General features: G+C 40.5%; 1 protein-coding gene across 1 annotated transcript in view; it reads right to left on the minus strand.

Moving 5' to 3' along the window:
* Window positions 1-24,685, minus strand: part of ANK2 (ankyrin 2) — a 260,831-nt gene that overhangs the window by 219,254 nt on the left and 16,892 nt on the right. The window contains exon 2 of the mRNA XM_053975087.1: window positions 20,480-20,538. Coding sequence (XP_053831062.1) covers window positions 20,480-20,500 — 21 coding nt within the window. The 5' untranslated portion in view covers window positions 20,501-20,538. The remainder of the gene's footprint in view (window positions 1-20,479; window positions 20,539-24,685) is intronic.

Here is a 24,685-nt window from a genome sequence, read left to right on the forward strand (position 1 = left end):
TCTGTTGTTTTCCTTTGTGTCCACACAAACAACCCAATTTAGCAGGGCACTGAGGGAATCTCTCCAGATGGGCAAAGTTCATGAAAATATTCATAGGAGGAAAGGTATGCCATTATCCCCAGGCTCTGCCGACTGGATTGTAATTATAAAGATCCCTCTTTTTTAGCAGATGGGTCTCCTGGCCTCTTTCCAGTCTACACTTCATGTTGTCTATTGTGGTAAACCAAACTGTGAAGGAAAAAATTAAAATAAAGCATTTCCTAGTCTACCTTTGGACAGAGCCAACTCTCATATGTGAATAGGATTTTTTAATCTGTTTTAAAGAAGAGGCACAAAGGCTCAGTAAATTGCTAGCTGGCTATAGGATTAGCCAAACAAGAAGATCTGGATCAGAGCTCGTTGAGCACTGCAGGGACAGGGTTGTTCTTCCACGACAAGCCAGTGATCTCTTTCTAATTCCTCCAAGACAAGGAGCTGTCATAAGAAATACGTGTACAAACACAGCCTTTGTCAGCAGCCCTAGCAGGAAGATCAGACGAGCACTGAAGGGCCTGTTCACTTCTGTAACAGCTTTGCCAAGTCAAAGCCAGCCTGGAAGCTCGTACCAGAGCTACCTGCTGTCCCAGTAAACAGACACCTTCCAGGCTGTTCAGCTGACCCTAATCACAGGTGTTTTCTCCCAGCCCCACGAAACAAACAGAAAAGACACTGGTTCCGTTCTGGCTGGAAAGTAGCTAAGTAGTGAAATAGAATCACAGTGCCTGTGAAGAAATGGCTAAGAAGAAAGGACACCATACCAATATCCAAGAAGCACAGAACATTTTTAGGAACATAACGGCAAGCGCAGTACAAGTGGCATCACAAAGCTTTGTGTGCTGTTTGAGCAGCATTTCCCCAGTGAGCTCTGACAAGAACCAAGCCCAGCATGAAAACACGGCTCAGAGTCCAGAGCCGTGTGCTGTGGGGTCTGTGCAGCGAGCAGGGCTCGTCAATTAACGTGAGCTGTGGAGGTGATGTGAGACACGGGGATCCGGCTGCCGCAGCCCCCCGCAGCCCTTCGGGCTCGTTTTACACTGCCTACGAGGACAGCTATTAGACTGTGTCAATTTTCCCTCACTGTTACAGCTGAACAAATAATGAGAAAAATTATGTGCAAACATCCCCATGACTTCTGTAGGATTCTGCTCCAACTGCGTTCCCACATTTGCTGTTTGATTGCCATGGACTCTTGACATTTTAAGGGAGGAGTTTGCTCTCGGCATCCTCTCAGGACCACAAAGTCAATCTCACTATCAACAGCAATTTTCATGGGAGAAGGGGGGATTATTATGCACAAAATTATGATAAATAACAAACAAGTTTCTTAAAATTGCAATCTGTTTGCAGACAATCTGTAATCAAGAAAGGAGGCTTATTCATCAAGCAAATTGTTACTGGAAATTGTCTTCCTCAGCTATAGTCACTCACATACCCAGGGCACTTGCAAACAGAGGTATGAGAGTCCTAGCACCAATTCCTGCTTTTATCTGCTTGTCCCAAAACGAACATTTAATTTAGCAACTTTGTACATGGAATGAGTACCACAAAACATGCCATCTCAAGTAATGAACCTCAGTGCTAACACAGCACACACCCTCTAAAGGCTCAGGCCTGTCATACTTATTTGGATTCTGCCAGAGCTTCCACTGACACAACTACTACCTATGAGACTCCTACTCCCCCTCAGAAGCTGGAAAAAAGCTCCTGGAATGATTTTGGAGGGAGATCAGTCATTTTGGCAGAACTGCTTCTGTCTGGCATATAATTAGTTTACTTGGGGAAAATCATTTGCTCCCTATTCGCCCACAAGCTCTTCTGTGTGCACGGAGCATCCTGAGAGGAAAGATAGCTGGAGGTTAAAATTAGCAAGGAACGCAGATGCCATTGTCTCCTCTCATTACCTCCTCCCACAAAGCACGTCTCGCATCCAAACCGAGAGGGGCTGGAAAGCACAAATCTAAAGCAAAAAGAAAAAAAGAAGAACATAACAAAAATAACCCTTCTTCAAAACAACAGATACATCAGACTTCTCTGGTCAGCGACAACTCTGCAGCTAATTTTCCAAGCAGTAATGACAGTATGTGGCTTCATTAGCATCTTAGGGTTGTACTTGTCATAGCCTCCTGTCAGGATTAGATTCCATTATCTCAAGACAAGAAAATCAGGAGTACACAACAATTAACACTTCAAATTACTTGAAAGAAAACAAGGAATCTTCTGAATAGTCTGTTTCTAGGATGACATGCTGTAAGCAAGAACATCAGCACTGACTTCAGCTCAGCTGCCACAGGAAAAAAAGCATCTGTTTTTCTTCTTGGCCAATATTGATCACCACTGAAATGTTCTCATAAATTTGAGATACACCTACACCTTTCAAAAATATGATTAAGGCAAAGAAGTCATTCCTATGGCTACATGTTCGAATAATTTTCAGAGATCTATGTCTAGCCTGACAAAACAGTGAGTATGACCAATGAATTCCAGCACCTTGAAAAATATTTCTCCTCAGAGGGTCCCCTCTGTGCATCCGGAAAGCAAATAACATCTGGGTTTAGGACATTGCTCTTGGCTGTGTGCAAATCTCACCTATGTACAATATGACCCGTGGAACACTTCAAAACGATGCACTGATCCATAATTTGCAGTCATGTCAGGTCGTACGTTATTGAGAAAATGGGAGAAAACATACACACTCAAATTTTAGATTTGTGTGAGTGTATAGAGAGAAAAGGACTGGAACTACTGCTGTGGTGAAACCAATTCTAACACATTAAATGTCTTGTATTTTTACCCAATATGTTAATTCTATACAGACCTGCTAATGGGACTGGCTGGCAGGCAGCTTTCAACAGCACCAAGACAAAGTTTCTAAAATGTGTCAGGAGGCTTAATAGTGCAAAATATTATGAGTAAATTAATCCTTCTATCAAATAGCTGACAGCAACATAAAGGGTCAGGTTTATACACTCAAAAGGACTCCTCTTGAAAAATGACTCGGCCATCTCCTGCTCCCAACCACAAACCAAGACAAATGAGGTCTACGTTGCCCTCAAATAACCCAAATAAGCAGATCTTTGCTTACCCAGAAGGACTTGAGACACTAGCAAAGAGGGGGGAAGAAGAAACCTTATTAGAGGAAAATTACTTTAATAAAAATATGAAAGCAAGCAAGCTGATCACAGAGTTTACCCAGAAAGCCTCCAATAACATAATCTATTAAAAATTATAAAGATGTGGTTTGTTAATATAAGTATTTCATTAATAATGAATTAATTACAAATTAGCATATATAAAATATTCTGCATTTCTGTAAGCCTCCAGTATCTTCAATTAAATAAATTCATGGAGATTTCCTTTAAAATCCCGCAGTACCGCCTATTCCTAATTAAAAAAGCAAGGGAAAGATGCCATTCTTGGGTGGCATCATTTCATACCACGAAGTTGTTTAACACAGTGTCCCTGGTCATATACAGGCAGGGAACTTCACTAGCTCTTGTGTTATCACAGATTTACTACCAACTTAAACAGAGTGGGACCAGACCCCATATTTTTTGTGGAAAAGGCTCCACAGGACAAGGAAAACCATCAACTCACCAGATTCCTTATGACTTTTGAGTGATGGTGCAGAGAGAAAGGAATGGGAAGCCAACAACTTCCCAGAAAACAATGTTCCTGGCTTACACAACTGAAGTTATCATGTAAGGAACAACTACAAAATCATTAAAAATTCATTTACTGGAATGAAACGTCTAGTATTTTTCAATTCCAAAAGCTGACACTTAAGAAAGAACAGCAGTGGTTTTGGACAGGAAAGAAAGAGCAATAATACAATTAAGGATAAAATGTTTCCTTTTCAATTAAAGACTAGAACTGAATAGAAATTGAAAAGCAGAGATCTGTTGGGATTATGACCCCTGAAACTATGTGTAGCTTAATGCCAGGCTCTGAACTGAGCTAGTGCAGCCTCAAAGGGGCATTCCTCAACTGGCTGGGGTTTAATGCAGCAAAGGGATTCCACGGGCATTAGTACCGATGAGAGGTGGTTATAAAGCATGTGCTCTCTGTGAGTAAAAAGGGTAATGAAATTATGCAGCTCCTTTCTTCCCCTGCCCTCAGCAGATCCTGCAGACTCATTATCGGTGCTTTTGACAGCTGGAAATCCACCTAGGGCCTGGAGTGCTGTGCTAGAGCATGCCACCCCTGCGGCTGAAGAGACAGTGGATCTACACAATAGCAAACACTGACTTATTTCTAACAGAGGCTAATACTGGCCATTAGCTGGGGTACCTGAACCTCTGGAAAGTATGCCAAACTCACAGCTATGGACATGGAATGACCAGTGGGACACGATAAAGAGATGAGCACTTGTACACAGCCCCATTACGCACAGGGTCTCCTAATGGATTTCTCTACCTGCCCAGAAGAGCATGCAACATGATTTTCCACCCTGCCAATCAACCCAGGAGTCACATCTGTGAAACTCGGGAGCCATTTCCTTGGCCTTCCCTCACACAGTATGAAAAGAGCACTTGTACTAAAACATTAGGGAATAGGTTTGTGCTCTAACAGCTGATGGCAGCCGAGTTGCCATGGTCACTTTCCTGCTGACCTTCTTTCATTCATTATCCATAGAGCACATTTCCCAAAGATAGAGATTCAGTTGGAAGTTTACTCTTTATCACTGCAACAAAGACATATGCTTAACCAGGATGCACTGACTCTCACTTGAGGGAACATTATAAAGCTTGGGAAAATATTCCAGTACCTAGATACCACAGCAAATCTTAAATGATTCTGAAGTATAAATTACACCCTTTGCCTTTTTTGTAAGGATATGGTACATAGTTATCCCAGGGACCTTCAACTCCCACCATAATGCACTGGCAAGCAGGACAAACCTTGGTCAACCTTCCCCTACTCATTCTTCCTTTCTTTGCTTTCTCCTGTCTTGCCTCACTCTCCCTCACCCCATTCCTATACATTTTCCCTCCTCCATTTCTGGTGTTACTGCCTTTTCCTTGATTAATTCAATTCCCAGCTCCATACTTCTAAGTCAAACACAGCTCTAATGCATCTATCCACTTGCCACAGCTTGTTTTGCCAAAAGAGGACCGAAGGGAGCCTGTTCTTTCCTGCACTTGCAAATAGCTCCAGATGAGCTAAGCACAGGAGGAGATTCAAGGATACAGCCTGGGCAGTAATGGCCATTTACCTCCTGGCACAGCCACGACTTGATGAGGAATCCAGTGCACACATGAGAGGACACAAGGTGCAGTTCAAACCCCTCCACTGCCAGAGCTTCCCACATCAGACACGTGCAGTCCTTTAAAGATTTCTGGCAGTGTTTCTTATCAATAGCAAGAGACCATTTCCACTGGAAGGAAACGTTGCCTCGATGCTCATTAAAATAAAACCTGGACAAACTGTGAAAATTTGCTCCATTTCAGCACTGGCTTGTCCAAAAACTCCAAGCAGATGTTTCATGCTGCAGCTGATACATAAGAGCTCTGTCCCTCACTCCACAAGGACCTTGATTCAACCTAACAGAATGCTATCCCTGACCAGTATCCTGAGGATATTTCTATACTGTTGGGCAGACTAGAAATTAACATTATTAGCCAAACCGAGAATAAAACCATCTTTTTCAAGCCACAGTGCAAGAGCATCATCCAGTGTAAACCAGCACAGGAAGCAACACATGTGACTGCTGCTGCCACAGTGCTCGGGGTAGAGAGTGCGCTGAAGGAAACCAGAGGAAAGGCAGAGCTACAACAAAGAGCTCCAGGCAGGCTTCCCATGCAGTTAAAATCTATCTGAACACCAACAGTGATTCATCTCACCTTAGCAGGCAGTTTGAACATCCTTCTTCAATTTTAACCCTGGGAATCTGAAAAACAACTGGATTAAGACACTCAGTCTAAAGTTCCAGGGAAGTTCAGCCCCTGAACTTGCTAAATCCTCTACTTGTCTGCTTTTTCCTTCATTGCCTTCCCAAAGAGGCTCAGCAGCTGTCCCCCAACCACACGTCTGTTTCTTTTAGATCCTGACTCCTCAGGGTTAAACACCAGGACACTGAGCAGCCAGCTCCTCACTCCAGTTCCCACTATAAACAACCATCTTGTTCTGCAGATCACAGATACTTCTTTGGCAAAAAGAGACCATGCCCTTATCTGACCTTTGATTTTTCTATGCACAAAATCGCAGCTGGGATCCAGCCTTTATGAGATAAAGAGGGGAAAAGTCATCCCCACCAGCTCCTTATGGGAGTAAGAGAGCAGAATCCAGTTCTGTGCATCTGTACAGCAAATTCAATACAAAAGAACATCCCACACATTGAGACAGACAAGTTACATGGAAATTTTCTAAACATTTTTCTACTGTTCCTACCTCTTCTACTTCCTTGACCAAAACTTTTTCCCAAAGTAGTTAGTAGAATTTCACTTTATATAGGTTTGGCTTTTTTCATATGATGCAAAAAGATTCTGCAGCTTGAAATCCCCATTTGTTCTGCCTAGATAATCACAAGGAAGTTTTCCAGAATCGCTCAGAAATGCCTTGTGGAAGTGCCCAAGCAGACAAGCAAAGACAGGAGGCCTCAACTCGGTTTTCTGACAGCTTGGATGAAACAATTTGACATGAATATGCCCACAGAAATCACCACAACACACCAAGCAACAATGATTAACAAACTCTTGCGTTTCTGTTGAATTGCAGTGGCTCCATTAGAGCCTAGTGTTACACTACAACCAAAAAGTAACAGGGCATTTGGGAGTTCCAGTCCAGGGAAGAGTCTGACACTTCAGTGTCCTGTAGCTCCAGACAGAGCCCAAGTTCGATCCTGCTATTTTCTTGCCTAAAAGGCAGACGTTACATCAGAAGCAAAGGTGACCCTCTGACTGTCATGCTCTGGTTATTGAAATGCACCTTCACGAAGGAAGGTTTAATATGCTCTAACAGAAAATGTCAAAGCTTGACTAAATGTCAAGATATCATCACACTGAAACAACCACTTACTGAAAAAGAGTTGCAAGTCAGGTCAAACTTTTAAATACATTTATTGATACTATGCTGAAAAACAACATAAATATTTTTTTAATGGTACTAAAATAAAGATTTTGACAAAAATTGAAATGACACTTTGTGATCCCCCAGTTATTTTACACTAGCCTCAATCTAATTTGAAATTCTTAAGCCTTAAGAAGATCATTTCAAATTAAAGACCAGATGCTGATGAGGTTATTATATCCAGTGAACTATAAATTAAAATAAAGCAACAGAAGCTGACATCCAAGAAATGCCAAACTTCAATTTCCCAAGCGGGAAAGCAATGAAAACTAAAACAGGAACTCCTGAGAAAAATGTTCCTGTCATAGTTTGAAAGCTAACCCAATAACCCCAACAACTGCATGTGTAATCACATAATTTGTGCAAAACAAACGTTATTTTGCACTATTTGTAAACACATGTAAAATACAATGCATATGATGCATTTGGGAACCTGCCATCCTCCCCTATACCACGTTTCTCCCACAACTCTGCCTTCAAATTCTTTATCCTTACAAAGTGCAGGTGTTGAGCAGACAAAAGGAACCTGCTATTTCTAGCTTCTAAGTAAGAGGAGAAGAAGAAGAAACAAGTGTATAATGATACACCTGCTTCCTCCTGCGGATCTCAATCTGTCAAGTTTCAAGGCTAAGTCTCTTCCTATCCAACTCTCCTGGCTAAAATTACCTGTTAGGAACATCATCGAGTTTCCTCTGCTCCCTTTCTATCCTGAATTTTACTAGAGAATGAATATGCCTTTCAGCTACCATTTAAACAGCACATTATTTCCAGCATTTTAAAAAGGACAGAGTTTAACCAGTGGCATCGCAAGGGAGCTGATATTTTCTATTTCTCTCTTCCTGAGTTTCTAATGGAACAGTAGGAGGTAAAGTCAGTGTTTAGGCCATAAAATAAGTCATAAATGCCAAAAGGGTAAACATTCCAGGGAACACTTCCCAGAGACCACCAAGTAGAAATCTTCAGAACAAATCAATGCACTTTAAGTAATCAATTCTACAACTGCTTCTAGTCCCTATTAAAGCGTCCAAAGGTTAAAATTACTCTCAGATTCTGCAATTCACAATGCAATAAGCAAATATTGATGCTTCAGTTTGTGATTTGTGAGCTTTTAAGGTAATGGAAATCAGACTGAGTTGCCCTGTGCCCGAGAAAAGGCTTACATCTTAGTTTTCAAATTGATGAAAACTATCGTTCATTTTGCTACGGAAGATATTTTCCTTGCCTTATCTAAACAGGGCTTTGCATTCAGGAATCTAGAAGAGGAACTGACATTTCCTTTTGGTACAGCTTCCCTCAAACTCTGCAAAATCAAATGTCATCCCTAATGCAAGTTCCCAGGTGCAACACGTAAGTGCATCACGAGCCCAGTGGGAAGATGGCTGAGCAGAAGGTGGCAATAGAGCACCAGATCTAAACCCCTATACACTTGATTCCCTTTATTATTTTTATTCCCTCTAAATCCATATACACTATATTCCCAATTAGATGCTCCCTCTCCTCACAGCACACACCCTGCATGTGAGCTGTGTACCTCCACTGAAAACCCAACATGATACAGGTGTGATTTCTTAGGGCTGCATCACCCCTGGGTAAAAGCAAATGTAAAAAGGCTATGTTTCTCTCAGGTAGGTGACATAATTTCAAGACTTCCATAAGCACTTCAGTGTGCTGCCTCTGCATGGCTCCCTGCATCTATCAGAAAACCACAGGAAACAGGGGGGTGGTGTCGTTTGTCCATAAAAAAGTTATTATAAACCTATGTACCTCCTCCAGCTGAGAAGCTAAATTATAAGCACTTATCTTAAAGCTAGAGTGGAAAAGTGTCATTACATTTTATACAATAGTATTCCCCCTTCATTTCTAAAAAAAAGAAATCATCTCCTGAGCACTGGTGGAAAGTGTAAGAAAAACTTCCTCCTACTATTTCCAAGATTAAGAATACTTTAGTGTAACACTTCACTGTTAACCAGGTAACTACAGAGAAATCTGTCTCATCTCAAGTTTCTAGTTAAGCCTTTAAGTTTCAGTCAGAAAGTGCCATTCCATACAGGTTTGTAGAGACTTCCCAAATGCATAAGGATTATCTGAAATGCTCTTTTCCACTATAAGCATGTAGGAGGAATTGAGGAAGGCAAAGACCTCCCTCTGTCGGCCAAAGGGAGGTGAAGCAGGCACACACTGCCTTTACATGAGATTTTAAGGCAAATGGGATCGGACTTATTCCCCACATTTCTGATGGAGACAAATAAAACAGGATAAAAGAACGAGGAGGGGGGGAATTTAACTGGTGTTACATGTGCAATATTCCCAAGTTGCCATATTTAACATGACAAGCAAACACTGATCTTCATGCACCACAGAAAGCAATTTTTCTCAAGTTTGACTTGGCATTAGTATTATTTTCAAGCTCTGCATAGATTTTCTGGTTTCAAATCTCTTGAAATAAAGACATTTCTTAACATGAACATGACAGCACAACAGATTTTTTTCCTGCCCCACCTTTCCCTGCTGGAGCCCAGCAGGCAGCAGTACCTGCCCAAGACGCTGCCCACAGCTGGATACCAGCCCCAGCCCCTCAGGGTTTGGAATGGCCCCGTCTGCCCCAACAAACCACATAAAATTAAAGCCCACAGAACCATACTGACTAGCAATTATTTGGTTATGTTTACAATAATTATCATTATTCCTGGCTACGCTAAGTAACCATTCCTGGCCACAGCTCCGATGGGCTGGGGCTGTATCTCACACAGCACTGCGGCCAGGGAGCTGGGCGAATACCAAGCTATAAATACAGCCACGGATTTGGTCACCCACCACTAAAAGGATCCTGGGAGCAAACCCCTTGCTAGACACATCATTTTCTCCAGCACTGTGAAAGATCAGGTTTTAAAACACCAACAGAATGAAGCAAATTGAAAGAGTCAAGCTATCTGACATCCTAAAAAGATCTCCGGACTTAAATACATCATCAGAAGTTATCCAAGCGGCAAAGAGTACAAAATTGGGATATCAAATGATTTAACATACCAGTGCATCATGTGCAGCTGCCTCATGTACCTGACAGCAATCTTTAAAGAAAGATTTTACCAACTGACCATTTAAATGCCATGATAAGACACACAGAACAAGCAACAGAGGGAAAATGAACATACAGAAATGCCATAGTAAGGTACCCACTGCCAAAATAGTAAAGAAATCTCTCTCAGCAACTATAATTTCAGGGGGTTTTAGCATGGAAATTGTCTGATAAACACCCTTCCTCCACTGAGATTAAGGAATTAAAAAAAAAAAAAAAATTTGTGGCACAATGATCCCTTCAGCAGCAATTAATAAAATTATTAGTACACACTTTCTAAACTAAAGAGTCTGCTTTGCTTATATACTGATCACTTTTTATTACTGAGCAAAATGAAGCAACTCAAGTGTAACACAGGAAACAAACTGGTAACTACATACTGGATATTCTTTTAAAACAATGTTAAAGGGTAAGCTACACAGCAGAGCAACCAACACTAAAAATGTCTTAATTATCAGTGTTTTTAAATAACTTGGCTTCACTGCTGTCCCAGCTACAGCTTCCTGATGGGTTCACAGATAAAGAAAATTATTTCAATGCTATTTCTTGCACTGGCTTGTCCCCTGGCTCAGTGACAACAGTACATGGTCCCCACTCTCCAGAAGGCTGGCAGGGGACCATCATTCCCATTGAACCTTCATTCCAGAACACTGGCCTTTGTCAGAGAAATGCTGCCCTTTAGTCCCATATAAATAACCCTGCTTCCCCTGGAAACTGGAATTTGGGCATGCTTTGGGCTTTATCTGCTTCTTACACACTACAACTACATTAGCATGGGACTTCAGTTGAGGGAAATGATGAATAAGATAGAGTTTGTTTTTTGGTGGTTGGCAAGTATCAAGTACATTAAACAGCACAAACTAATTAAGCTTTTTCATTTTGTTTAAAGAAAGGTACAAAGGACATTTCATTTAAGAAACAATAAAAATTACTAACTCCAAAATATTGTTTTTCTTAATTCGTTGTGTCCACACCTCTTAATGTAAGTGATAGACAGGTCATGAAAACAGTCACACTCAAAAATAAGCTTAACAATCATCAACCACACACCCTCCAAATCTTGGAAAAACAATTGTCAAGCTGATTCTATCCCAATGATGTAACAAAAAACCCCATAACTGATATATATGTTTGAAGAGAGCATCTCAACTTTGAGAGAATATCCCAAAGATGGATAGCATGAGTTTTAAAGGAATAGCAAGTGATGGAAGAATCACCGTGGTACTTAAATAAATATCTAAACTTGTATTTTATACAAAGGTACTGTCACTTATGACTCAAATTCAGTCCCTGTTATTACACAGATGGCTTTTAGCAGTATTTATTTTAACAGTAATATACTATGATGTGCCAAACTATTCAAACATCACTTGAGCTCTCTGCATTTTCGTAATTCCACCCACTGGCAATTAAAGTAGAAATTGTTTAAAGAACAGCAAAACATTTTCTTAAAAGTCCCTGACTAGGGACTGGACAAACGAGAATAAATTCTTACACCAACAGCTGGTACTGCTGTGCTGCAGAGAGCAACACTTGCAGACTGTCCAGTGATTTACAGTATCAGGCATGGTGCTTCTTATTATACCAAAGTTAAAACCCTCTCAGTGCTTGGCATCTATCTCTGGCTGACAGTCTAGGGCTATAAAAAAACTGTATGTGAAGAACAGCTTATTTTAAGAAAATTCTCAGCACGCTTTCACTGAAAACCTGTAGAATATTCATGCTTTGGAGCACAGCCTTAAAAATCTGGCTGTCATATCAGGGATAAAAAGGCTTTGTGCTACTCCCAAGAGGATTCATCCAAAACTGAACAAGTCACAGGCCTCTATAACCACAGCTTACATTGAATGTTATGGCATCTTAAAGCCCAGATGTGTCCTGGTGCTCCTGGGTGTACTGTGAGGAGGGAAATAAGGTGGAATATTCTGCTGAGCAGACCTACCTCACCAGGGACCTACCAAATGGGAACTGACTCCATGCAATAAGACCAAATCCCCCATTTTTTATTAATTTTCTAAGTTCGTATACTTTTACAAAGTTACTCTAAAATCAGGAAGGTACCAAAAAATAGAAAAAGAATCACTAGAAATGTTTGAAATGAAAGACAGGAACACCACATAATGCCAAAAAAATGAAAATCAAGTACATTAATTTCTTGTGTTACGAGATCAATAGCAGCTTTTTCACAAAACTCCTGCATCGCTCAGCACACAAAATGGATGGAGCTTCCTATTTTATCCTCCCTTTTTAAACCCAGCTGTGACTACAGTTATTCATTTCCTGATGGCTTCCTTTGGAAAGCTAATATTTTATAAATAAAGCCATACTTTGGAGAGCAAGAGAACTGACAAGACAAACAGTCAAGCACTGCCAAGACACAAATGCCTCGTCATTTGGATAAGGACTCCTGTCTTGGGTACATGGTATTCTCTTTTTAAAATGTTTTGGGTTTGTTCTTGACCATATGCCTGTATTCAAAATAATATTTCAACTGTAGCAATAACTATTCATATTCTGTAATATGATTACTTTCCTCTTTAAGCCTTGTATTTCTTCTCCCTGAACCTAAGAACATGTCCTATATTCTAGGAGAGCAGACTTTGTGAGTCCCAGCCCAGTGGCCAGAGCAGAGGTGGTGGCAGGAATTTCCCTGGGGTAAGGGGTTACCTCAGCTCAAGAAGGGACAAGTTCGTGAAAGAAAAAACCACTGAGGGTTATTAAATCACAGAGACAATATCCAGCTCAGGAAATCCTGGGCCAAAAACAGCTGGAGGCCAGGAGATTATTTAGGGGAAGTATCAGATATGCTTGCCCTGTTCCTGTTCTTCCCCAAGAACCAGGCTGTGGATATTGTTAAGGAGAAAACGCTGAGAAACAGACCCTCAGGTCTGATCTTGAAATGCAGCTTTTATGGATGACAAATGTGGTTTGGATCTGAATGTCCAGAAAAGTTTATTTCATTGCAGGCTTTCAGCCTGTCTGAGGAACAAAGCAGGCAACAGGTCACTAATTAATGGTATATTTATGGTTTCAATATTATCACCAAAGTAATCTTTAAAACAGTATTTGACAAAATAGGAAGAGGATTGAGAATGAAGTGTTACATAACTTTTTGGCCACCACAGAGCTCAATCTTCAGCCAGAAAAACTGGTGTAGATTTATGAGACGATACGGAGTGAGTGGCAGCTCCCAGCTAACCTTCCTAACAGGGGGATATAAACAAACCTTATTAACCTTTTCCTTAACAGGAGGATCCTTTCTTCTTCTCCCTCCCCTGCAAACACCCCTTGTGTTCTGCTGGACAGTACAGGCCTTCCTTGGGAAGTCTCTGTTCTGTTTCTGATACATTTTAGAACATATGTCCAGCCTTGAACATTAATTATAGAGGATACCACATCAGTCTTTTGCTTCAGTGTTTTTCAAATTCTTCAGCAAAACTCAGGTTTTCCAGCTGCCACTCCATTTTAAATTTTGGAAGACTAGTGGATCAGTCCAGAAACCATGAACTGCTTTCCTTGAACAGTTACTAAATGTGGACTCCAGCAGCTCCTTCCACTGCACGTTGCCTCACGTTCACTCCCAAGCAATTCCTCCAGTCAGAAGGTGCAGCTGAAGGCTCTCTGCAACTCCATAACCACCAGCCTCAGCTTCCCAGCATTCCAAAGGCCCTGCTCAGCAGTTCTGATTTCAATCCATTATTTGCATTTGCTTAAAAATCTTTTCTACAACAAACTGCAAACAGACTCTTTAGAGTCTGTACCAAATTCCCATCTTAAAAATGGCTGTTTATGTCTAAGGAAAAAGCTACATGTAGCAGAAAGTGTCTATTACCTACTCTGGCAGGGTTTTATCCAAGGGCCTTGAGTTTTTTACTCAGCTACATCAGCTGACTTGCCCCAGAGAATTTTGAAGTTCATTAACATTTGCTAATCTCAAATCATGAATATGGACTTTGTTTTATTTAACATACACTTACACATTCTACACCCACTCACATGCATGGATACTTATACACACACGCACACACTCTGATATTTTCTTTTCATTAGAAATGTTTGGGGAGAATACTGATAGCACAGCTTTGATACATGCAGCTTCCTCCCTGTCATTTTATGAACATTTTAGTTAATACAATTACCAGTACAGCAGATGATAATTTGTTCTCATGGCTACAAATTCATGAGACAAACTGCTGTGATGCTACAGTCTGATCAAAACAAGAGCAGGCAGCAGAGCAGCCCAACTTGCACCAGCTTCTTCAGCTGAAAATCTCAAGTACAGAAAGGAATCCAAAATCACTTCCTCTGCCACTAGGTATCCACCTCTGCAGCCATGCAGCCTTCTCACTAGAGATGTTACAGACATGGGTAGCTGTGAAAACTACAGAGCAGGTTTACAGTATTTTTTAAATATATACAACACACACCAGCCCTTCTCCTCCTTCCCAGAGAAATCTGGACAATGGATTTTGTGGGGGAGTACACAGATGGCTTACCTGGACAGTTCATTAAAAGCTTTGCATTCCTAACCTAAGGTATATGTGGAGGGAAGATTTTGGTACCTCAGCTTGTTCACTTTTAATAGATGAAAAATTTGGGGTTTTATCATGTTTTAATTATTATTTCATGCCATTGTAGAATAGCCTATGGAAGCAAATGATTCGTGAGAACAGACACATTAACTACATGCCACTGATACTTCAGGAAGGAAAAAAAAACAGGCCTACCCATTACAGCAAAAAGAGTGATGAGACTGACCTAGTTTGCCCTCAACGGCGTCTGTGGAAAACTTTCTACCATTAACACTCGTATTCAACACAAATCTCACTTCCAATGGATTTCCCATTGACTCTTGAAACAGAGCCAATGAAACTAATCTTCAGAGAGAGCTGCATGCATGAAACACTCAGACTGCCACAAGATTAGATGTACATTTTTAAGAGGCACTTAAAGACTTAAGAGTGAAAATTCTGCCATACACAAACACACTTAGAAGCAGGCACAAGCTCAAAAGGATGACATTCGACACTCCCAAATCTTCAGTGCTGTTTGAAACCCTGGCAAGGATGTGTACCTTGGCCCATCTTCAACCTCTACCTGTGCCAGAAATAGCACTGGAACACGGATGGAGAAAAGCAAAAGCAACAATATTCTGCATTTACGTCTTATCTGAGATTGTCTGAAACATTAAAACCAGGAGATTATCTTTAAAAGCAGTTCTGCAAAGTGGCCAGGCCTACATTTTCATCTCTTTTGGCACAATAAAGAAACTGCAAAAGCTGCATGAGAATGAAGTGTTTTCTGAACAAATGTTTATGAACAGAATGTAAGAAATTTGTCTGGTTGATAAAAACTATCTATTCTCTCACTGGAAAAACAATGTCCTTTTGTCTGCCATGCTTGTGGTAAAAGAAAATAAATAACATTTTGGCAGAAAGGCTAATACAGACTAAAAAAATTTGGCAGCCAACCTGTTGCTCCTTGCAGTCTATGCTTCACATGTCAGGTTTTACTTTTTGTCTGGAAAATAAGTTGTGGAAAAGCTCATGACCATGTGAGACACTTCATCAGGATTTAGATTCTGAGCTATTTTTTAAGCAAAACAAAGTCACCTTGGGAGATTTTAGCCTATTTAAAGTGGCTTCTTCCTTCTATATTTACACCCAGAGAAAAAGAAAGAGGAAAAAATCCCAATCAGAAGAGAACAAGCCACCAAAGAGCCACATACAATCTGCTTCTTAAGCCCTGACTGCTTCAAGCAAGAGCTGCTTTCCACACTCATTTCCTTCCCGGGCACTAAAGTGGAAGCAGTTTTCAAGCATGGCTACACAATCCCGTAGAGCAGCGAGTTCTGAGTCACCGTGCGTGCGGCATTCAGCCCTTGGCCAGCGCATCCCACCTCCCACTCCTTCTGGTGGCAGTCTAGCTACAGACTAGGGCTGGACACTGCAATTATCCTCCCTGCCTTTACGGCCCATTAGCTTCAATTTCTGCTGGAGCAGAGGCTGTCCTCAGCTGGATTTAGCTCAGCTGCTGATTGTCCCAGCATCTGAACTCATTCCATGTGAAAATCAATAGCAAACCTGAAATACTTTTAAGTCTTCATAGAGACTCTGGAATTTCTCCCATTTTCTACTCACAGACCTCAAGAAGACAAAAAGAAAATAATCCTGACTTCTTCATGCTCATTTTGGTTACCATAAAAATAAAGGTTTTCCTTGCTTTTGGTAGTACAGGGGTGATCATGACGGATTAAATTCATCATGGAGAAAACGAGCCCCCTTAGAAAGAAATACGCAGAGGCAAAAAGCAGTGCAAACATACCACACACCATTCCACTCTTGTTTTGAAGGAACAGTCTAAAGTCAAAGGGTAATTCATTCATTATGCCCATTTAAATTTTCATATCCCCTTAGGCTGCCAACAAAAACACCAGTTAATGTGAAATGCAATCCTGCTTTTTTTTTCCCAGATGTAGATATCTGTTTCTTAGAAAATCCAAACAGGCAGACAAGAGCCACAACTTAAAGTGATTATACATCTAGAGAGAATTTAAAAATATATTTGCGCATTCAAGCATTTCTGACATTTACCTCAAAGATGCAGTTTCACTTTCAATGTACACAAAGAAAAAAAATCCTGAAGTGCTGCATCCATTTCTTAGACCAGGATAATATTATAGAGGTGAAGACAAAAGAGCCTTCTAGCAGTTCTAAAGTTTCCATTGCTCGCTGGAAAAAAAATCTGAACACAAGTACACATCTCCTCCACTTACAGCCTTTTTCATTACTATGACAAAGTAGTTATCTAAAGAAAAATGCCACTACTAGAGTGTGGGACACAATCGAACAGCCAGTAACACAGAATCAGCTGGGGTTAAACAACAACTCAGGCTCAAAAACACTTGGTAAGCAGATCAACTGTTCAAGGTCTGGAAAAACAAGTTTCCTTTCTTTGGACAACTTTTTTACCTATATGTCACCACTACCTGATGATGATGAATATCAGTCCTTACAAAAACAAAATCACTTTTTAAATGCTTACTGGCATCAATATGAGTAGTACACTAGCAAGCCACAGATTTTGTCAGACGCCTCAAAAACCAAAAAGATACAGCAAACACACAAACTAAATCACAAGACACAATAATATCTCCCAGTTAGCAGATCTATCAGATCTTGCCAGTCAGTTACTATTCACGGAGTTTTTTGGTTCTCCAGTACTAAAAAGACATGGGAACGATATTAAGAGACTCCTGGCAAGTTCTCTGGTGAAGTTTGATGTTGAACGCCCCCCAAAAGTCACCTCAGTTTTCCCAGGAAAAGTTACTGCTTCTCTCAGCATTTTATCAGCTGCTGTGCAATTGCCCCAGTTCAGGATCACTAAAAAAAATGTGGCTGTTTACAGCCAAGCCAGAGACAAAAAAAGGAAAGAATGGATGACGCCTGTCCTGCTGCCCAGCTCCATAGCTGGAGACCAGCTGCCAAAAATGCACAAGTGTCTTTTATCAAAAGCTTGAAGAATAAAAGACGTGGCAGCATTTCCCTGCTGTGTAGCACAGCACTGGCCACCTTGTTTCTCACCAAAGGCAAATAAACACATTTTCATCTGGGATATAAAAACAGATATACACACACAGAGGTTTGATTACCAAGTCCTTAGTATACTGGAAAAAAAGAGAACACCTACCTCTTGAGAAATCTGTGTGAACATGGTCCATGTCTCCACTGGTACCTCCATGATCATGCAGACTAGAAGCTGGTGACGTTAAAAGGCAAAGCACAATTCCTAGAGAACCTGAAAGCTTAGAGGATTTTGACCTACCTTTGCAAATCCCTGACCTTTGCATGTCGTTTGGGATTTATCTGAATTAACTGACAACATGACACCGAGATGGTAAAGTCCTTTATTGACAGCTCAGACTCACACATATGGCTCAACAGACAAAAACGTAATGCACCAACTAAAAACAGAGAAACAAAAAAAATGAATCTATACTTCAAGAATCAATATTGCTCGAGATGGTGATGATGTAGCTCACAGAGCAATGCCTGGTTTACTGAGATGACCTCTGAAAACTTAGCAAGGCGTAATATTATTATTCCCATAAAAAATAAAGGAATTTTGTTTTACTCAGCAGCAGAGTCTCTGCTGGCTTCTGATAGAAGGTACACAATTACAGCAACCACTGATGGTCATTAAGACAGACAGGACACGACATGTTTCCAAGAGAAAGCTTCTAGTTATGTTTCAGAGACCTGATAAGATGTCAAATGTAATAAACTAAATTGCCTGAAACAAGTAACTCTAATTTCATCTTTTGATACCATTATATCTGTTTCCCCACAATGTATCCTAGTGTAGCCCATGGGACATAAATGTACCCAGGACCAACCTGAATTCATTTTACACTTAGCAGATACATGAGGCATTCAGTAAGCATTGCACCAGATCTAATATTGTTGTTTGCTATATAAAAGTAGTGCACAAGTAGTTACTGCTGATTTTATATAAATTTTTATCAGTTCCAAGTAACCAGGGGTTCTTGGTGCTCAGTACTCCATGTGCAGAAAGCAACGACTGTACTGCACTGTGGGTTTCTCCTTCATTCCCAAATTTCTGCCAGTTTTGCCTCCCCTTCATAACTGAAGGTTTTTTTTAAAATGTCTGTCTCCTCCAATTAAAAAAAAAAAAAAAAATATTCTAGAGTGGCCACAAGCAGCAGCATTTTGTTTTAATGCTAGCCAAGAACTTTCTCTTTTCAAAGGCTAAAATGATGTTGTGGAACTCTCTGGGGACTAGAAAAGACCTTTTAGTTCCCACAAAGGCACTTATTCTCTGATAAAAAGCAGAACTTGAACACATTGATATGTCTGTGCTTCTGTTCACAAAGGCCTGTGAGACAGTAAAACTACAGCAAGCTTCAGGAAAGAAAAACTCATTTGTTTTCTTGTTTGGCTGCAACACGTTTATACCCCATCTTTCAAAATACTTCTTATTTAAAACACAATTTGGAATAATTAAGTGGAACCAAAGTTTCAGTTGGACATATTTGTTCTTAAACTGAAATTTTCCCAAACCCAGGTACTAAATCAGCTTCAGGTAAGCCTTCATTTCTTCATGACATTTCTTTGTCAACAAAATCCCCGAGCGGGCAAAGGAAAATCAGGAAAAACAGCAGAGAAAGAAAGTAGTTACATGCAGCCAGTAGTGAAAAGTCTATAAAAGGCAAACCCAGAAATTTTCAGCCAAAAAATATTCAGAGAATACTTAATTTTTGTGTCCAATATATTCTGGGGTTTTTAATGCAAAATTGATGGTAGGAGAACAGATAACAATCCATTAGACTCCATAATCTTTTCAGAAGCAGGAAATTCAGGGATAAATGTCCGTTCTGCCTCACTGAAATCAGAATTTGCCTCTGTCCACAGACATTTCCTAATCAATAGGTCTATCTTCCTCTTGGCACCCTTTTGTCAAAAAGATTAAGAAGTATAACTTTCACTCTAATGGAAATAATTAGGAAACACTGACATTTTTGTAAGCCAGAATCCTCTTCCTTGAACCAGCCTCCGTGAGGATTCTTCCAAACAGCTTTGCATTACCATCCCTAATTGGAATTAACAGGAATTGCTCTCTGTAACCATGGCTCTCCCATCAACCTACACCCTCCTGAGGGATTTCAGAGACAGCAACATGACAATAAACATTGCACAGAATTATAATCAATTATCAGTGATGTGAAAAAATCATCAGTGGGAGAGCCGTTGCAAATGAAATATAGCTGGGCTTTCTTTGATGCTTCTGTGTGGGTGTCACCAGCAGAAGCTCCAGCATTTTGTTCACAGCATATTTACAGACATTATTTCCCAATGCAAGGTAAGGCCTCACATACCTCCATATCCATCTGGCTGCCAAGGAAGGAGCTGTTTAGGGATCAAATCCGGGTTTAGCTTCCTCAGAGTTACTTAGCGGTATCACGTCTTAGAAATCAGATGCAATGCAACTATCACTTTAGAATCAGCATGTAAAGCAGACTTTCCAGTGATCACAAGTGCAAAAAGAGATTTCAAGAATGACACTTGAATATTTCATTCATCATCACCATCATATTATTATTATTACTACTTTTATAGGAAGTAAAATAATTTCAGTCAATTAGCTGGACCCAGGTTCATTAATTTCTCTGCCAACACAGTCCCAACAGAGCAAAAGAAAAAAAAAAGGAGGAAAATACGCATAAAATATGTACTCAAATTAATAATTTGCACATTTCTTATTGAATCTAAATTGAAATACCTTTTGCAACATGCTGGCCATTTAAATGTCAATTCTTCATGTCCCCTTCGGTTACTTACCTAAAAGAAAAGCAACGGGAAAAAGATATTAATTTTCCATGTTCTCAGATGTATCATGAATACGTACCTTACTCTCCCACTGCTCCCCAGTAAATTTTCAGTGGTTATAACTTAGGTAAGACAATTAGGATAATGGGTTTTGTTTGTTTTATTAGTTTAGACGGCATGTTCCCACTTTGCCTCAGCTAAGCACTCAGTAATTGAATTTAAAATCTTTTTTCCTCCATCATACATGACTTCTAAATAAAAGCTACTTGATGTCCTCAATAACTTCATTTTCATATTCTGTGTATTTACTCTGGAAAAACTTGTAATTGCAGACACAGTAATGGAAATATAAAACATTCAGCAAAAGAACCCAAATGTGGTCTTCAGCACAGACGTTTGTGAAACTTTCTAGCAGCTACTGGCAAAACATATTTTGGGCAGATGGAGCACAGGACAGCACACCCTGGACAATGCTATACCCCAAATCATAACAGAAGTGCATCGTCCAGTTGGGAACAGCAGGGGCAGCATGTGCACAGCAGGCTCACCACTCACTTCCACAGAAACACGGGGGTTACACCATTATACACTGCATCTCTTTTCTGTAAAATCTTTCCAAACCTGAAAAAACAGGCAGGTGTGAGTTCAGAACTTTCTAGAAGCCCTGTCCCCTCCTTTTCACACCCAAGCTCTTGCCCAGGAACTGGAAACACCTCTGGCTCAGCCTGGCAGCAGCCCAGCAGGAGCGCACAGGTTCCTGGAGCACCCACACCCAAATCTAGGTGATGGCACTGCCCTTCCCCATAACCCACACAGGAGGCTGGGCTACAAGCACATGTGCCAGGATCTGCCAATCTCAAGTGAATCTCAGCTCCTGTTTCTCCCACCCCCACATCATCCAGCGCTCCTCTGTGACTGAACTGCATTTATCATTATTGCCTTTCTATACTCCAGATGATTTTAAAAGTTTACAATACATCCTATAAATTGTATGACAGACTTAAATAGTCCTTAATTACCAAAACTAGATCCTAAAAGAAAAGAAAACCATTTCACATTTCATCCATACCATCACTTTTGCCATATGCCAGTTTTTTAGATGTTTTCTTAACTAATGCAAGTTGAACATTATAAAAAACACAGGTGAAACCCTTAACAACTAAATACCTTTCATATTCAGTAAAGAACTCATCTGAATTTCTTTAAATGCCTTATTTTCCAGCATTAAGCTTGCCCAAGCTTTCTGACGAATTTCAGATGGAAATATCACTTATTCCCATAATGTGCTCACACTGAACAGAGTGTACAGGCTCAACATTCACTCTGCCTGCATGCAACTAACTTTATTTTAGATTGAATTTTAAATCCCTGCCAAATTCAGACATCTCCTGCACAAGTTCTGCTGCTTCCACCTCCTGTCAGCCTACTCTGTGATGCCACTGAATGAACCTTTTTTTTTTTTCAACCTGGAGGATCTCTTATTATCCTTCCCCTTTCAAAGCAGCACATTTTGGTCCTCAAGTCCCCATGTACGTGCATGTTTAGCCTTTTTCAAGGGCAGTCTAAGTGCCAGCTACAGTTCAGACCTCTCCAGTATATGAGCCCATTTCAGAATGCATAACACTATTGTGCTGTAGCTACAGGAGTTACTAAGCTGGGTTTAACATGTGTTACTATAGATTTTTGTCCTTAAAATGACAACTCAAGGTATAATTGCCATCTGACTAGAATTACCTGATGAATCATGCTAGTTGTCAGGTTTGGTTCATTTTCCTCCCTTTCCCTTGTAAAGGGAAGCATAATTTTCAGAGAAAAGAGAAAACAAATTGATTCTGTTGATCAGAGGCACTCCCATGGCTAGTTTTCCTACAGTAATTTGTAATGATTACTTACATATCCATTCCACAGGGAAATGTGAGTTATAATCAAAACTTGACTTTTTTTCAGTGCCAGCTTTGGAATTTAAAAAGTTGGAAGGGACCTCCACAACAAGTACATGTTAAACTTCAAGTACTACAGTTCAAGCTTATTTCTGAGGAGAAATACCTTTGTGTTTTGCCATTTGGCAAGAGTTACACTGAGCCATTTGCCCCGGGCTTATAGAAGAAAAGGCAAAATGAAGACAAGCACCCCCTGGTGTTCCTTAAGATCAACCAGCAGGAACACCCCTCCTTCTGCTGTCCTTTGCCAGTCTAGATGGGACCACAGCCTTCCACTCCACTGACGTGTACATTTCTCTTTTATCAGTGAAAACAATGACCAGACAGACTTCAAGTGAGATGACTCATTGGCAGATAATGAATCCCATTCCATTTCTTCCACATAACAGCCTTTATTTTGCACCGTTGCAAGCCAAGGCATCTCAGGCTGTACAGAGTCAGGAACCATAAAGTAAAAGCTGTTCAGACTTCATTTGGCATCCCAAACAATTCCTTCCAGAAATATCCAGTAGCAGGTGCCATACCAACACCTTTACCCATGCTTATCCTCCAATTTTAGAGGGAGACAGAGATGCAATAGTTACTGTCAATCAGGGAGCAAGTCTGTCTAACATTTAAACATCGAGTTTCCCATGAAATAGGATTAGCCCTAATGGGTGAAGCTGTCTCCTGTCTGCCTAACAAAAGAAATGATCCTGCAAACTCTGACCAGAATTGTATTAACTACCAATTACAGACATAAATATAGCTATGAGACTGAAATCATATTTTTCCTGCTGCTGCAGAGAACTTGAAATGAAAAGAGTTCCATCCAAATCAATATACAGCCATCTGCTCTGCAAAATGCTGACAAATCTCCTTCCTTCAGGATCTGCGTCCCCCAAATTAGATGAAGAAGTTGCCTTGCTTCACAATGCTCATTCCAAGAGTCAGCAGGGGCTGGTCAAGTTCTACTGTCTTCCACTGATGCCTGATAAGTGCTTTGGCTCATCCCACATCCACCAAATAAGTGCATTCTTTGATTTCCATGCCGGGTTCTTGCATCTGCTTAGAGCGCCTCATGCAAGAAGCCAACACTGTGGTTTGCTTTTTAAAAGTCACTTCAAAAAGCCATTAACACAGAGCAGGCTGAAAGCCAAAACAACAGCCTAGCAGAAGACAGAGTCATTTTATTTAGAGACTGAATGGACGGCCCTTGGTGGAACTTTTCTTATTGGCATAAGAGAAGGGGTGCATTAGTTTGCAGAACCTTTGCTTCATATGTCCAAACGAAGCCATAGCCAGGGAGATTTAACTGAGTGCAGCTCAGTTTTTAGAGCATTTGCAGTGGTTCAAATCCACACCTGGCTACCACTTCTAACATAAAAAAGTAAAATATTAAACCCTGCAGAGCAGTAAACATTGAATATAAATCTCAGTTTGTATACTGAGACCACCATACATTGCCTAAAAAGTTAAACAAAATTAATATATTTTTCTGCTCAAGCACTTTGAAAGCAGCTGTCCCTGCATCCTCCTCTTCAAGAGCTCCACAGTGAGCTTCTGATCTTCTGCAGCAAATGGTCTGGGCACGCTGGCCGTGCACCGATCCCCTGGGGTCAAGGAGAAGGGAACAAAGTTGCCTTTGTGCACATTCCTTGGACGGCAGCGAGAGCTCGGTCACAGATGCAATACCAGCAGGGACTGTGCCAATCGCAGCGTGCCCAACCATTAAAGCACTGACGGCACTGACCCCTTCACTGTGACAGGCTTTCTAAGTCCAAAGTGCATCTCAAGATTATCAGTGTAAAACATCCTCCCAAAAACTGCTCATGTCTAACTGAAGCTTTAACATTTCAGAGCCCACTTCTGCAAACCCTTTGAAGCCATCAGTGCTATTTGTAAGACTAGCAACTCGTCAAAACAATAATTAATTCTCTCTTCCTCCTAAGCCTGAAGACCACTAAAGGGATTTTACTAGGTTTTGAACAGTTTAAATCCACTGTGCTCTTGCAGCTGTTCTATGTTAACAGCAAATTCATGGTCTTGCAAATTCCAGTTAAATCTTAAGGGTGGGGTGGCAACTCAGTATACCTTTTTATATATATACACGCTACCTACATAAAGTTATAATGCAGTATTTTGTATTTGGCTTCATTTATTGCCATTACAGCAATCTTCTTAAAAGCACTAAAGTGCAAGACTAATATCTACATCCAAGCTACCTCTGAAGTCAATCT

This window comes from Vidua macroura, chromosome 4, assembly GCF_024509145.1.
Source record: "Vidua macroura isolate BioBank_ID:100142 chromosome 4, ASM2450914v1, whole genome shotgun sequence".
Lineage (NCBI taxonomy): Eukaryota > Metazoa > Chordata > Aves > Passeriformes > Viduidae > Vidua > Vidua macroura.